The sequence below is a fragment of the Dendrobates tinctorius genome, unplaced genomic scaffold (assembly GCF_039654945.1).
Source record: "Dendrobates tinctorius isolate UK_male_01 unplaced genomic scaffold, ASM3965494v1 ptg000126l, whole genome shotgun sequence".
In the NCBI taxonomy this organism is placed as follows: Eukaryota; Metazoa; Chordata; class Amphibia; order Anura; family Dendrobatidae; genus Dendrobates; species Dendrobates tinctorius.
Window position 1 is genome coordinate 21213609 of NW_027361794.1, and position 13264 is coordinate 21226872.

The 13264-nt window shown below is 45.7% G+C and overlaps 1 protein-coding gene across 1 annotated transcript in view; it reads right to left on the bottom strand.

The window, feature by feature from the left end:
• Nucleotides 1–13264, bottom strand: part of LOC141047071 (uncharacterized) — a 268175-nt gene that overhangs the window by 88393 nt on the left and 166518 nt on the right. Inside the window, exon 7 of the mRNA XM_073542008.1 lies at nucleotides 322–1503. Coding sequence (XP_073398109.1) covers nucleotides 322–1503 — 1182 coding nt within the window. The remainder of the gene's footprint in view (nucleotides 1–321; nucleotides 1504–13264) is intronic.

Genomic DNA, 13264 nt, shown 5'->3' on the forward strand with positions numbered 1-13264 from the left:
GGAGAAGATAGCAGATCAGAGCAAAGGGGCTAGGCAAACGGATGGTCAGAACAATGTCTAAGGTCAGGCAGCAAAATCCCAACAAACAGAGCACAAGACAAACCACTGAGCAGATGCTACCTCAGTCAGAGGACTAGAATTGACAGTTCAGCTAAGCTGAGAAATCACATGGAATAGGGAACACCTGAAAGAAACTCAGCACCAGATTGGACAACTGAACTGTTAGTCAACGCATCCAAGACACACTGAGCGGAGGAATCATGACATTCTAATGTTCATTAAAAGTTAATTTTAGTGGAAAACATTTCCCACATTAAGAACATGAAAAAGGCTTCTCCCCTGTGTGAGTCATTTGGTGTATAACAAAATATGATTTCTTACTAAAATTTTTCCCACATTCTGAACAGGAAAAAGGCTTCTCTCCTGTATGAATTCTCTGGTGCCTAACCAAATCTGATTTCTGTTTAAAACATTTCCCACATTCTGAACATGAAAAAGGCTTCTCTCCTGAGTGAGCTCTCTGGTGCTTAAACAAATATGATTTCTGATTAAAATGTTTTCCACATTCTGAACATGAAAAAGGTTTCTCCCCTGTGTGAGTTCTCTGGTGTTTATTCAAATCTGATTTCTGATTAAAACATTTCCCACATTCTGAACATGAAAAAGGCTTCTCTCCTGTGTGAGTTCTCTGGTGCTTTAACAAATATGATTTTTGGTTAAAATGTTTTCCACATTTTGAACATGAAAAAGGTTTCTCCCCTGTGTGAGTTCTCTGGTGTTTAATCAAATCTGATTTCTGGTTAAAACATTTCCCACATTCTGAACATGAAAAAGGCTTCTCCCCTGTGTGGGTTCTCTGGTGGCTATCAAGATGTGCTTTCCTGCTAAAACATTTCCCACATTCTGAGCAGTTAAAAGGTTTCTCCCCTGTGTGACTTCTCTGGTGCTTAACAAAATTTGCTTTCTGTGTAAAACATTTCCCACATTCTGAACATGAAAAAGGCTTCTCCCCTGTGTGGGTTCTCTGGTGGCTGTCACGATGTACTTTCCGGCTAAAACATTTTCCACATTCTGAGCAGTTAAAAGGCTTCTTCCCTGTGTGACTTCTCTGGTGATAAACAAGATTTGATTTCTGGTTAAAACATTTCCTACACTTGGAACAAAAAAATCTATTCTCTGCTGTGTACATTTTTTGATGTTTAAGAAAAGACCTTTCAAGGATAAAACTATTTCCATATTCTGAACGTGAAAATGACTTGTTTGCTTTGAGAGCAGTTTGTTTTGTAATGCTTATTTTATGACTTTGATTTTCCTTAGTAGTCGGTAGTGAATCAGAAGACAGGACCTGTCTCAACCGATAAGATGTCAGATCTTTGCTGTCAAGGGATGATGGTATATCTGGATTAATGGAATTCTCTTCAATTGTATCTTGTGTAATCTCAAAATCATCTGATTTAAAAATTGAAGATGTCAGCTGTCCCTCTGATCTCCTGGTACAGTCATCTGCCAAGAAAAAAAATATTACTTTTGAATAAAATATCCTTGAATTTTATATTTTTTGAAGCTTTATGCTTAAACTGTCTGTAATAATGGCAAGTTATGTAAAAATATTGAATTATTCACCAGGACAATGACAAATCAGTTTAATAGAAAACCTCAAAGTATGAACCAGTGGAGCATGCTGTTCAACTGTTTGTTCATTCTGCCTCCCAAATATGGAATTAAAAGCCAACAATGTTATGTAAGCAAAAATAATACAATAAAAACTTTTACTCATCTGAAAAAAACAAGCCCCCACTCAGGTACATCATCTATCAATGGAAAAACAGAGGCTTCCACATTAATAGTGGCTCAAAGGCTCTTGAAAAGCAACATAGCTTCCATAAACAAATCCAAGAATATCCACTCTCCCAAAGTCAAGTCTCCACCTCGATTCTGAGCCTTGCGGTGTGCCCAAACCACATTTAGCCTCCATAAATTTGGCATTACTATAATGAGAAAAACCCACTTAATTTATGGTGTGTGTGCCTCCTGGAGCACAATCTGTGCACTATTTGTTGGGCAATAAAATGCTTAGCTACTTCCCGGTAGCGGTGTTTTTCGAAACCCAGGACAGCACCACGAGATAGGGGATCTGTCCTTCAGAGACAGGAAACCTACAGACATAAAAGGGCGGCATCTGTCTCCCGCATCAGTTGGATTACAGGGCATGAGAGGACCTCCCAGGTTAGTAGCAAAATATACACACTACCTCATACCCAAATAACTTTCCACACGTGACTTTGCAACTTAAAAAAGAAGTGTTCACCCATACGTGAAGGGAGGGAATATGACAGTGCAGTCATGGGCTCCAATAAACACCGCTACCGGTAAGTAGCTAAGTATTTATTCGGTCTCCAATGACAGCACGAGTGAATTACAGAGATAATGGGTTAAGAAGAAGAAGAAAAGAAGCACAGAATAACGTGCACATCCACAGCAAGATGACCATGTGAAAAAAGGCTTTTATTGAACATACAATAGCCAGATAAACCAAGTGTACAATAAAAACAATTTAAAATCACAGATGAGACAAATGTGGGCAGGTGAATATGTATTAATAAGTAAGAACATGCAGTATACATACATATGAAAACATTACGTGCACCCCAGATAAATATTACCAACAATGCTCTCTCTTACCATATAATAAGAAATATGTATTAATTACAAACATATGGACAACTTGCAGGGGAAAAATCGTCCTATCATATCAAATTGTCACATGAATGGTGAAAAAAATAAAGATAATGACAGGTAGACTGGCATTATAAATAGGTCCAGACATTTCCCATGCAAGTCCATAGGTAAGAAAGTGCAATGCTAGGTTACATAGTAACAGCCTGGGAATACTCACATTGCCCACAGTGCCCACCATTCATGTTGACAATTTGATATGATAGGACATGTTTTTTCCCCTGCAAGTTGTCCATATGTTTGTATTTAATACATATTTCTTATTATATGGTAAGAGAGAGCATTGTTGGTAATATTTATCTGGGGTGCATGTAATATTTTCATATGTATGTATACTGCATGTTCTTACTTATTAATACACTAGATGTGTGCCCGATGCTATCGCATTGGAAGGGCAGTAACATCACGATGGGGGCAGCTTTGTGGTGCTGGCGGCCCACCCACTTCCATGCAGTCACAACCGGCAGGAAAGATGGTGTTTTACGGTCTGTGCTGGAGATGGTGTGCCGCCATCACAACACTGCCCCATCATGTCCAGCAATCTGCCCCATCATTTCCAGCAATCTGCCCCATCATGTCCAGCAATCTGCCCCATCCTGTCCAGCATTCTGCACCCATTATGTCTGCAATCTGCCCCGGGCCCCCCTGATCGCCGCTTTCAATTAAAAAAACAAAAAGTTCTTCCTTACCTGGCCGCGCTCCAGCGGCGACGCTCTCGCTCCCTCCAGTCCACGTTGCTGAAACGCGCACTCGCCGGCGACTGACAGTGACGTCAGCTGCCGGCGACGGACGCGCTGCGGCTGGCATCAGCTGCCAGCCTCCGATTGGCTGGCGGCTGTTAACTATTGACGTGCGGGCCGACGGGCCCGCATGTCAATAGCGTTCAGCTGCCGCAGCGCCGCTAAGGGCCCGGTTTAGTGTGCCAGTAGGGGCCCGGTGAGCAGATGAGACCGGGCCTGATGTGGGCCCCCTCTGCCCATCGGGCCCCATACGCCAGTCAGGGCAGTAATGCCCTGATGGCGGCCCTGCCTTTACTAGCTTGTTCACATGGCCGACCGGAAAGAAGAACAGTTTAACCAGGCCTCCGATGATGACAGAGTTCAAATCAAATCAAATTTATTATCGCCAAGTACATATTACATATATACAAGGAATTCTTTGTGGCAAAGAGGCAACATAATATATAACAACAGATACAACAAGTAACATCTAACAAGACAGATACAGTATATAGTCTACACATGACGATTTAATTGTTGAACAGAGAGTGGATAGAAGCTGTTCATATGGCGGTTGGTGCTGCATTTGGGGACTCTGAAGCGACGTCCTGAAGGGAGTAGTTGGAATGAGGAGTGTCCCGGGTGAGAGGGATCGGATGAAATTTTCAATGCGTGGGATCGAATACTCTTATCATAAAGATCCTGGATTTTAGGCAGGGGGGAACCTATAATTCTCTCTGCTGTTCTGAAAGTCCTTTGTAAGCGGAGTTTGTCATGCGCAGTGGCTCCCCCATACCAGACTATCAGAGAGGAACAAATCACAGATCTGATGACAGCATTAAAGAATAAGATCAGCAGATTCTTAGACAAACCATATCTTTTCAGCTGACGCAGGAAGAACATCCTCTGTTGTGCTTTTCTTATAACAGCATCCACGTTTTTCCCCCATTTAAGATCATGAGAGATGATAACACCAAGGAATTTGGTCTCTGTGACCCTAAGAACCACTTAGTCATGGATGTAGATTGGAAGTATCTCATGTTGATCTTTCCTAAAATCCACAACCATCTCAGCAGTTTTTTTAGTGTTGAGTACAAGATTATTGGCTTTACACCAGTCACATATTCTTTCCACCTCACTCCGATACAAGTCTTCAGCATTTCCCCTGATGAGACCAATCAGTGTCATATCATCGGCAAATTTCAAGATTTTTACTGAGTCTGCTGAAGAGATGCAATCATTCGTATAGAGAGAAAACAGTAACGGGGACAAAACACACCCCTGAGGTGCCCCGATGTTTGTGACCAAGGTGTCCGAAGTGAATGGTCCAACTTTTACACTCTGTATCCTGGCTGTCAGGAAGTTATAAATCCACAAGCATAAGTTGAGAGGGACTCCAAGAGCTACCATTTTCTTATGAAGTAAATTCGGATCAATGGTATTGAACGCTGAGCTAAAGTCCATGAAAAGAATCCGGACATATGAGTGCAGTTCATCTGTATGATCCAAAATGTACTTCAGTGCCAGATTGACAGTGTCGTTTGCCGAACGATTCTCCTTATAGGCAAACTGAAGCGGGTCCCATAGCTTCTGCGTGAATTTTATCAGGTGGGACATCATAATTCTTTTGAAGACTTTCATAGCTACAGATGTGAGTGCTACTGGTCTATAGTCGTTCAACTCAGAGGATCCCACTTTCTTGGGGACAGGGATAATTGTGGAATTTTTCCAACACTGAGGTACAACGCACTCTTTCAGTGACACATTGTATATATTTGTCAGTATAGGGGCAAGCTGGGTAGCACATACTTTCAGACACATTGGAGATACACCATCAGGGCCAGGTGCCTTTTTGACCTTAAGTCCCTTCAGGATGCGTATCACCTCTGCCTCGGAGATCACTACTTGGGTGTTGCACAATGAATGATCTTTATATGAACAGACTGAGGAGCTTAGAGATGAATAGCCACTGTGTGTAGAGTTGAAGAGTTGTAGAGTTGAAGAGTTGAAGCAGAAGATGCTGACACAATCTTTCCTGAATCAATGCCACTATCTGATAACGGGGATCAGGGTGTTCTTTCTTTCTGGGCTCCTTCCTGGGAAAGGGTCTTACTGATTCCCTAACCAACTCCCTCAATCTGGATTAAAAGTCTGGCGACTCTTCTGCTACCATCTGTTGAATGTACGGTTGGCACAGTTTCTTTCCATGAATCTGGTAGCAGGGCACGACAAATTTTGCACTCCTTGTGCTTGGGTTTAGAGGTACATTTTCTTTCTCTAACAAAAATATGGGAGAGATAAGGGGAAGACTACATCACCGAGTGGTACCGGAATACGCGGGGGACACCTCTCAGCCGAAGGATCCTCCTTAGGGGCTGGAGAAACATCCAGGCTGCTGGAACTTCATTGACTGAATTTTCTCTCACCCAAACGACCACCTCCTGTTTCACTACATGGTTGTCGCTGGTCACTCTCACATGAGGCTTCTTTGTGAGCTGCTGCTGCTGCATAGATGAATGCTGCTGCACCTGAACCTGCACCTGCTGCTCTGTTGACTCCATGTCCTGTCTGGATTATGGGTCTAAAATCATCTTGCTCTTTACATGGCTCCCTTAAATATCTCTGACCACTCCCCCTATCTGGTACTGTCCCCTGCAGGGCCAGCAGGTCCTCCACATGGCTTGCCCGGTGCCTCATCTGCAGATTGCCGGCCATGCCTCAGCCTCCACAACCGCACCCTGGAACACGCACGCGTGGCGACCCCCATCCAGCTCAAGCCAATGGCCCCATGGCCCAACGGCGGCTCCGGACCCCTGGCACCACTGACCACAGCCCCAGGAACTGTACCACCTCTAATTTCCAGACGGGGCCGCCGCAACTTCAAGCGTAACGCCCCTACATCACAGGGGCGTGACACGGATGTATCACACTGCGCGTCGCAGCCGCGTCACCTAGGCTGTGCCCAGTACACGACACAAGGGCACGCCCCCGACACACCACAGCGCATGCCCGGGTCGTTTCACCGTGGTCGTGCCCCGGCCGCTTCACCGAGGCTACATCACAAGGGCGCACCCCAGAACACCATAGAACGCACCCCGGCCGCATCCAGCACACCAGCCTCTGCCACCTGGCCATCAGAGGGATCAGCACCACGAGCCCGGACGCAGCCACAGAGGCTGCACACCAATGCAGCCGCATACTTACCTACACCCTGGCGTCAGACCACCTTCCAGGAGACTGCTTTGCCTGCGGTCACTAAGGCTAGTTTCACATTAGCGTTTTTTTGCGCAGCGCATCGTGCGCATAAAAAACGCAACGAAAAACGCATGCAAACGCAATACAAACGCGCGTTTTTTAAGCGTCATGCGTTCGCTGATGCGTCAAAAAAACACAGCGTTTCTTGCGTTTTACATGCGTTTTTGCATGCGTTTGTGTTTTCTTGACGCATGCGTTTCTAGGCGTGACAGTTCACATCCCTTTAAAAACAATAGAAAGAGTACACCAATGGGACACCAGTGGGCGTGTGTTATTGGAATGTTTTATATAGACCCTGTTATATGAATTCCTCAGATTTTGATGCTGTTTCGGGTGTCAAGATGGACCTGCGTCTGGATAATTTCCGATTCAAGTTGGATCTTGACATTGCGATGTCTCAGGCGTATGCCTTTTCTTGCCAGCAACAAAGGGAGAGGGAGAGACAGCATAGACGGCAGCGGCGTCGGTTTTGGAGGCATCCAATAATTGAACTCCGGGAAAGCCATGGAGGGTATCACACGCTGTACAGCGAGCTCCAGGAAAACCAGGAGAAATTTGCAGAGTATACCCGGATGTCCCAGCAAAGCTTCCTGGACTTGCTGGGTATGGTTGAAGGAATCATCCGGAGACAGGACACTCAGCTCCGGCGTGCCATTCCTCCCGAAGAAAGGCTCCTCGTCACCTTACGGTATGTAATGTTTTTATGTTTGCATTTTTTTTTTTGGTTGGCTAAAAAATTCTGTGTTTTTTGGTAATGAATTTTAACATTATTTTTGGGAAATTGCTTTTTTGCATAATGGTTTTTCTTCTGTCATGTACTAACCACAAGCCTTTATAAAATGTTTTTCTGCTATGTTGTATTAAAAAACCATGCAAAATAGTTATGCCATGTACTTTTTATTTTCAGTGTTTTTATTAATACCCTAGACAGAAATATAATTTTTTTTTCTTTTTATGTTTTGCAGGTTCCTGGCAACTGGAGAGTCTTTCATCCCTGCATTTCCAGTACCGGCTGGGAATCTCCACTTTATCCGGGATTGTTGCCGACACCTGCAGGGCTCTGTGGGATGTTCTGTGTCCGGAGTTTCTGCCCTTGCCCACCGCTGAAAAGTGGCTTCAAATAGCGGACAAATTCTGGGCAGTCTGCAATTTCCCGAACTGCCTAGGAGCGGTGGACGGGAAGCACATCCGCATCACAAAACCCGCAAGAAGTGGATCTGAGTACTACAACTACAAGAAGTACTTTTCGACAGTACTCATGGCCATTGCGGATGCAGACTGCCGGTTTGTGGCGGTAGACATAGGGGCATTCGGACGGGGCAACGATTCCCAGACTTTTAAAAACTCTGATATGGGCTGGAGGTTGTACGGCAACCAGTTCAATTTTCCACTAGCACGGCCTCTTCCCCAAACCCAAGCTCCACCACTGCCATTTGTAGTGGTTGGGGATGGGGCTTTTCAGATGCCAAAACCTGCTCAAGCCGTACTCCAGCCGTGACTTGGACCACTCCAAGAAAGTATTCAACTACAGGCTTACGAGGGCACGCTGGACTGTAGAGTGCGCCTTTGGCATTCTTGTGTCCAGATGGCGAATTCTCAGCACCGCCATCAATCTCAAACTTGAAACAGTGGATGAGGTGGTGAAGGCGTGCGTGGTTCTGCACAATTTTGTTATGGCAAAGGAGCGGCCGATCTTTGACAAGGATGAACCTGCTGCCAACCCTTTGCCAGATTTTAATCAGCATCCTCTTCGGTCATCAGTCGAAGTTGCCCAAATGAGGGACCAATTTGCGGACTTCTTCTTATCCGATGTGGGTCGTGTAGCATGGCAGGATCAAATGGTGTAATAGCTTTGTTGTTTGTTAATAATAAAATACCGCTTTTTTTTCCTGTACCCAGTGTACTGTGTCTTAATACACTCCACTACTCGCCTGCCCAGGTGTCCAGTGAAATCAGGATGCTGTGCTTCCTGACTTTACTAGGACTCCTGACCAGGTGACCCTACATATAAAAATTGTATGACCTTCCTCATTTCTCCAGTCCGTGTTCATAAGGCATATTGGCGAGAAGGTGTAGATAATACAACTAATATTTATATCACCTGGCCTAAGTATACTCTGTCTGATAACTGACCATGTGATTAAAACTATTAGTTTTAGTATCTCCACTGTCGAACGCAGACTGGAGAGATGATAAAGGTTTATACAACTTTTACAATCCCCTGGCCTGGTGTCATGATGAATTGATGATGACCCCAAAAAACACATCCTGACTTCAGAAATTTTGGACACCTGGCCAGGTGAATACACATAGGAGTTAACCTCCAGCATCTCTACAGTCTGTGTGCAATAGATAATGAAGACTGAAGCGACGCTGCAGATTACAACTCATAGGTATACTCACCTGGCCAGGTGTGCTAAATAGTTATGACACCAGGCCAGGGTATTTGTAGATATGGCATGTAATTTCTCCATCATCTATTCAGTCTATTTGCCACAGACTGTATAGATGATGTGGTTCATGACAAGGTATCTAGGATCCCCTGGCCTTGTGTCACAGAGTGAAATGGGGATGGGCAAAACACACCATCCTCAATTCACTCTTTATGACACCTGGAAAGGTGAGAATAGATATGCCTTGCACCCTCCACCATCAGTCTGACCAATATTAGCAGACTGAAGTGCCTGGTGGATGAAAATACAAGTCATATATTTGTGTTTTTGACATCACATTGCTCCAGGACTGACACAAGAAACATGTGTCAGTCCTGGAGCTATGAGGTGTCAAAAACAAAGTGTACGGCGCAGTGTGTGCAGCCGGCGAAAGACACAATAACCAAACAATATTTTCAAATCAAACGTTAAACTTTATTTAAATAAAAGAATTTAAGATTTAAAAAAAAAATAAAAATTTACTTGGGGTCAGTTGGTGGAAACTGGGGGGGTGTGGAGGGATGAGGAACGGCTTAGGGTGGAGGAAGGGGATCTAGGGGAAGGAGGAACCAAAGAAGTGTGGGAAGGCAGCGGAGGCAAGGAAAGTTGGGAAGTGGGAGGTGAGGGAGTAGGGAGAGTTAGAGTCCTCCTCTTTTTTTTTATGATGGTGGCCCGTCGGCATGCTACTGTCCTGCCTGGTGCGCCTGGAGCCTGAGGACTGGCTCAACCCCGGGGACCGCCTTGAGCCTGTGGACCGCCTGGAGGCCATGGACCGGCTGGAGCTGGGGGACCGCCTGGAGCTTGTGGACCGCCTGCCAGGATCCTGGAGCTGCTGTAGCATGCTGGTGGTGGATGTCCTGGCAGGGGCCGTAAATAGTGAATGCGGGTCCCCTAGCTGATGCTGCTCAGAGGTGGTGGTGGCGGTCCATGCAGGCGTGGTGGCGGTGGCGGTCCATACCGGGGTGGTCCTCACGGTGGTGGTGATGGTGGTGGCGGCGGTGTTGCCCCAGTCAGGGGTGGTGTTCCGGGTGGTGGTGCTGGTAGTGGTGGCGCTCCAGGCGGGGGTGGCGACGACGGGCCATCCGGTGGTGGTGGTGGTGGCGGCAGCAGTGGTGGGCCAGGCAGGAGCAGCGCTTGGCATGGTGTTGGCGGGGAAGTGTCCAGCTGCACTCGGACTTGGGGCGGTATATTGGTGTCCGGCGTGGCTTGGAAGTGTGGTAGCCGTGCAGTGATATGCAGCAGAAGTAGGTAATGCTGTGAATCGAGTCAGCGGTGGCACCGGTGGAAATGCCACCGCTGACTGCTGCATATACCTACTCTGCTGCATAGCCTGCATAAAAGTATTGTTGCAGGCCTGCATGACAGTCAACTGGAGTTCAGGGGTAAGGTGTTCCGCCGTGTCCCGAGCTATTTGTGTATAGAAATGATGCGCTGGTCTGGCGAGGTCGACTTCCAGGCGCTCAAGGCGACTCTCGATAGACTTGTAGCGTTGGTCCAAAAGGAGGAAACCACTCTCAAGTCTATCGGAGAGTGCCTTGAGGCTACTCTGAAAGACCGAGCTCAATTCAACGAACTCGGGTATGACAGGCCTGTCCGAGGTCCTCTGCCGCTGCTGGCGGGAAGTGCCCGCAAAACCAGTGGCAGAGACCTGGGACAGGGGAACACCTGAGCGACCAGCTTGCTAGTCTCCAGATGACTGTGGTGCAGACCTGCAAGGTGCTTCCTCGCTGATGGATGGCTGGGACGGGTCCGGGGCAGCTTGATGAAGGACCGCTTCGGGCCCAGGTTGCAGGGTGCTGCTCCAGGTGCTGTGAAAAGAAAAGAAAGAAATTACTACCATAAATTAACAATCGCCAACTCCTGTGGAATAGAAAAGCACAGAATAAAACACAATACAACTAGAAAATACTTACGTTCGGGAGGCAAGGGCCGATCTTAAAAATGCCAAGGCACGATGATATCTGTATTTCATGCCGGTCCTTGCCGCAGCACCACTGCGAACCTGCTTCTCCTGACGGATATCCCTGTTGAAGCGGTCCTTCATCGAGCGCCAACGGGTTCTGACTTTGTTCACTGTGGGTAAAAAAAAAAAAAAAATAAGAGTATGCACTGGAGGCCGTGATCACCCAACTGTGTGTGATGCTAGAAACTCCATGAAGTTACTAGCATCACACACAGTTGGGTGATCCCGGCCAAGATCACTGCTGCATCACACTGCATTTATATACTTACGAAAATCCTTGCGGACACGGGGAGAGGCGTTGTCCCAGCCATCCATCAGCGATGCGGCCACCTCGTTCCAGAGCCGCCGCATCACCACGTTGTCCGAGTGCAGTTGGTGACGGGTGTCCCACAGCGGGACTCACTCCTGGACTAGACGGATGAGCTCGTCATTGTCCAGGGCGAGGTCCTCCTCCCGTTGTGGAGCCTAGAAAAGAAAGACAATTTTAAAATTAAAAATATATAAAATAAACCAGCTATGAAAAAAAAAATTATTTAAATGAAAATATAAGCAAAAAAAGCATGGATAAAAAACACAGAAAAAAAACCAGCATGAAAATGTTAAAAAAATACATTAAGAAATGATTACCAAAAAAACCTAGAAAGTAAACCAGCATAGAAATTAACATAAAAAAAAACCGTACCAAAAAATAACAGCAGGAAAATTACCAAAAAATAATAATAAAAAATTACCAAAAAACATAAAAAAAGAAACACCAGATAAAATTATTTCAATACAGTTCCAAAAAAACAAAAACAAAAACCAAGCATAGAAATCAACTTGAAAAAAAAAAAAAAAACAAGCAGAGGAATTCCCAAACAAAAAGTTGACAAAAATACAGAACAAAATTAAACCAATAAATGAAGATGAAAAAAGGCATAAAAAGGTAATGACAATAAAAAAAAAAAAAAAAGACCGTCTGTACTTACATTCCATCTTCCCGCCCGCACTGGGCCTTGCTGCTCCTGCCGTTCCTCCTGTGGTGGTGGTGTGGTGGAGGATGAGGTCTGAAAATTAAACAAAAAAAATTAGCCACATGTGTATATTTTTTTACCAATCCATAGGGAAGCATGGTACTCACTTCTTGTGCCTCTTGCCCTGTCCCGGGGACATATTCTTCACCAGATGAAGAAGACATGCTGCAATAAAAAAAAGAGACATAAGTACATAGAAATGTATTCAAAATTCAGCCACACATTAGGTTTTATACTTACATTGGTACAGCTTTGGGTGGGTTGTGACTCTTGCAGCAGTCTGTAGAGTATTGGGGAATTCCAGTGCCCACACAATCTTTTATCACCTTGGTTTTTGGGAGTGGTTTTCCAGTGTCTAGACCACATTCCAGACTTGTTTACCTAAAAAACGCATGCGCGCAAAAGCGCACGTGTGCGCAAGACCATGCGCACGCACGCGTTACCATAGACTGCAATGTGTTGTTTTTGCGCATTCCGTGCGCAAGCGTTGTTTTGACGAGACAGGGCGGACCAAAAAATGCAACATGTTGCGTCTGGCGCGCCTGGCGCGAAAGACAAAAAAGCGCATGCGCGCGAAAATGCTAACGTGCGCAAGACCATGCACCCGCCATGTTAAACATAGGTGCGCCGTGCGCATGCGCACGTTGCGCTAGATGCGCTGCGCACAAAAGCGCTAATGTAAAACCAGCCTAACAAGTGTAATTCCTCCCACTGTGGCGCTTCCAGGGCACCGTACTGGCCAAGGCAGGGGACCCCCGCTGCCTGAGCCAACCAGCCGGGCCTGGGAATAGCTTTGATTTTCCACCTTCTTCAGGTATGTCTGAAGAGGTTCCACTGTCAAGGACAGGAAACCAACTGATACAGGAGAGAGGTGCCTCCCTTTTATGTCTGTAGGTTTCCTGTCACTGAAGGGCGGATCCCCTCTCTCGTGGTGCTGTCATGAGAGACCGAATAAATAACCAATATGCAATTTTCACTTTGCAAAATCCACTGCATTTTAATTTCTGGAAAGTGGCTGGATTCAAAATAGTCACTACTCCTATAGATTAATTCACTGACGGTTATTCTTTCCAAAATTGAGTTACTTTATGGGTATTTTTACTGCTCAGGTTTTCTGAAATTTTATCTTAATAGCGCGCCTGCAAA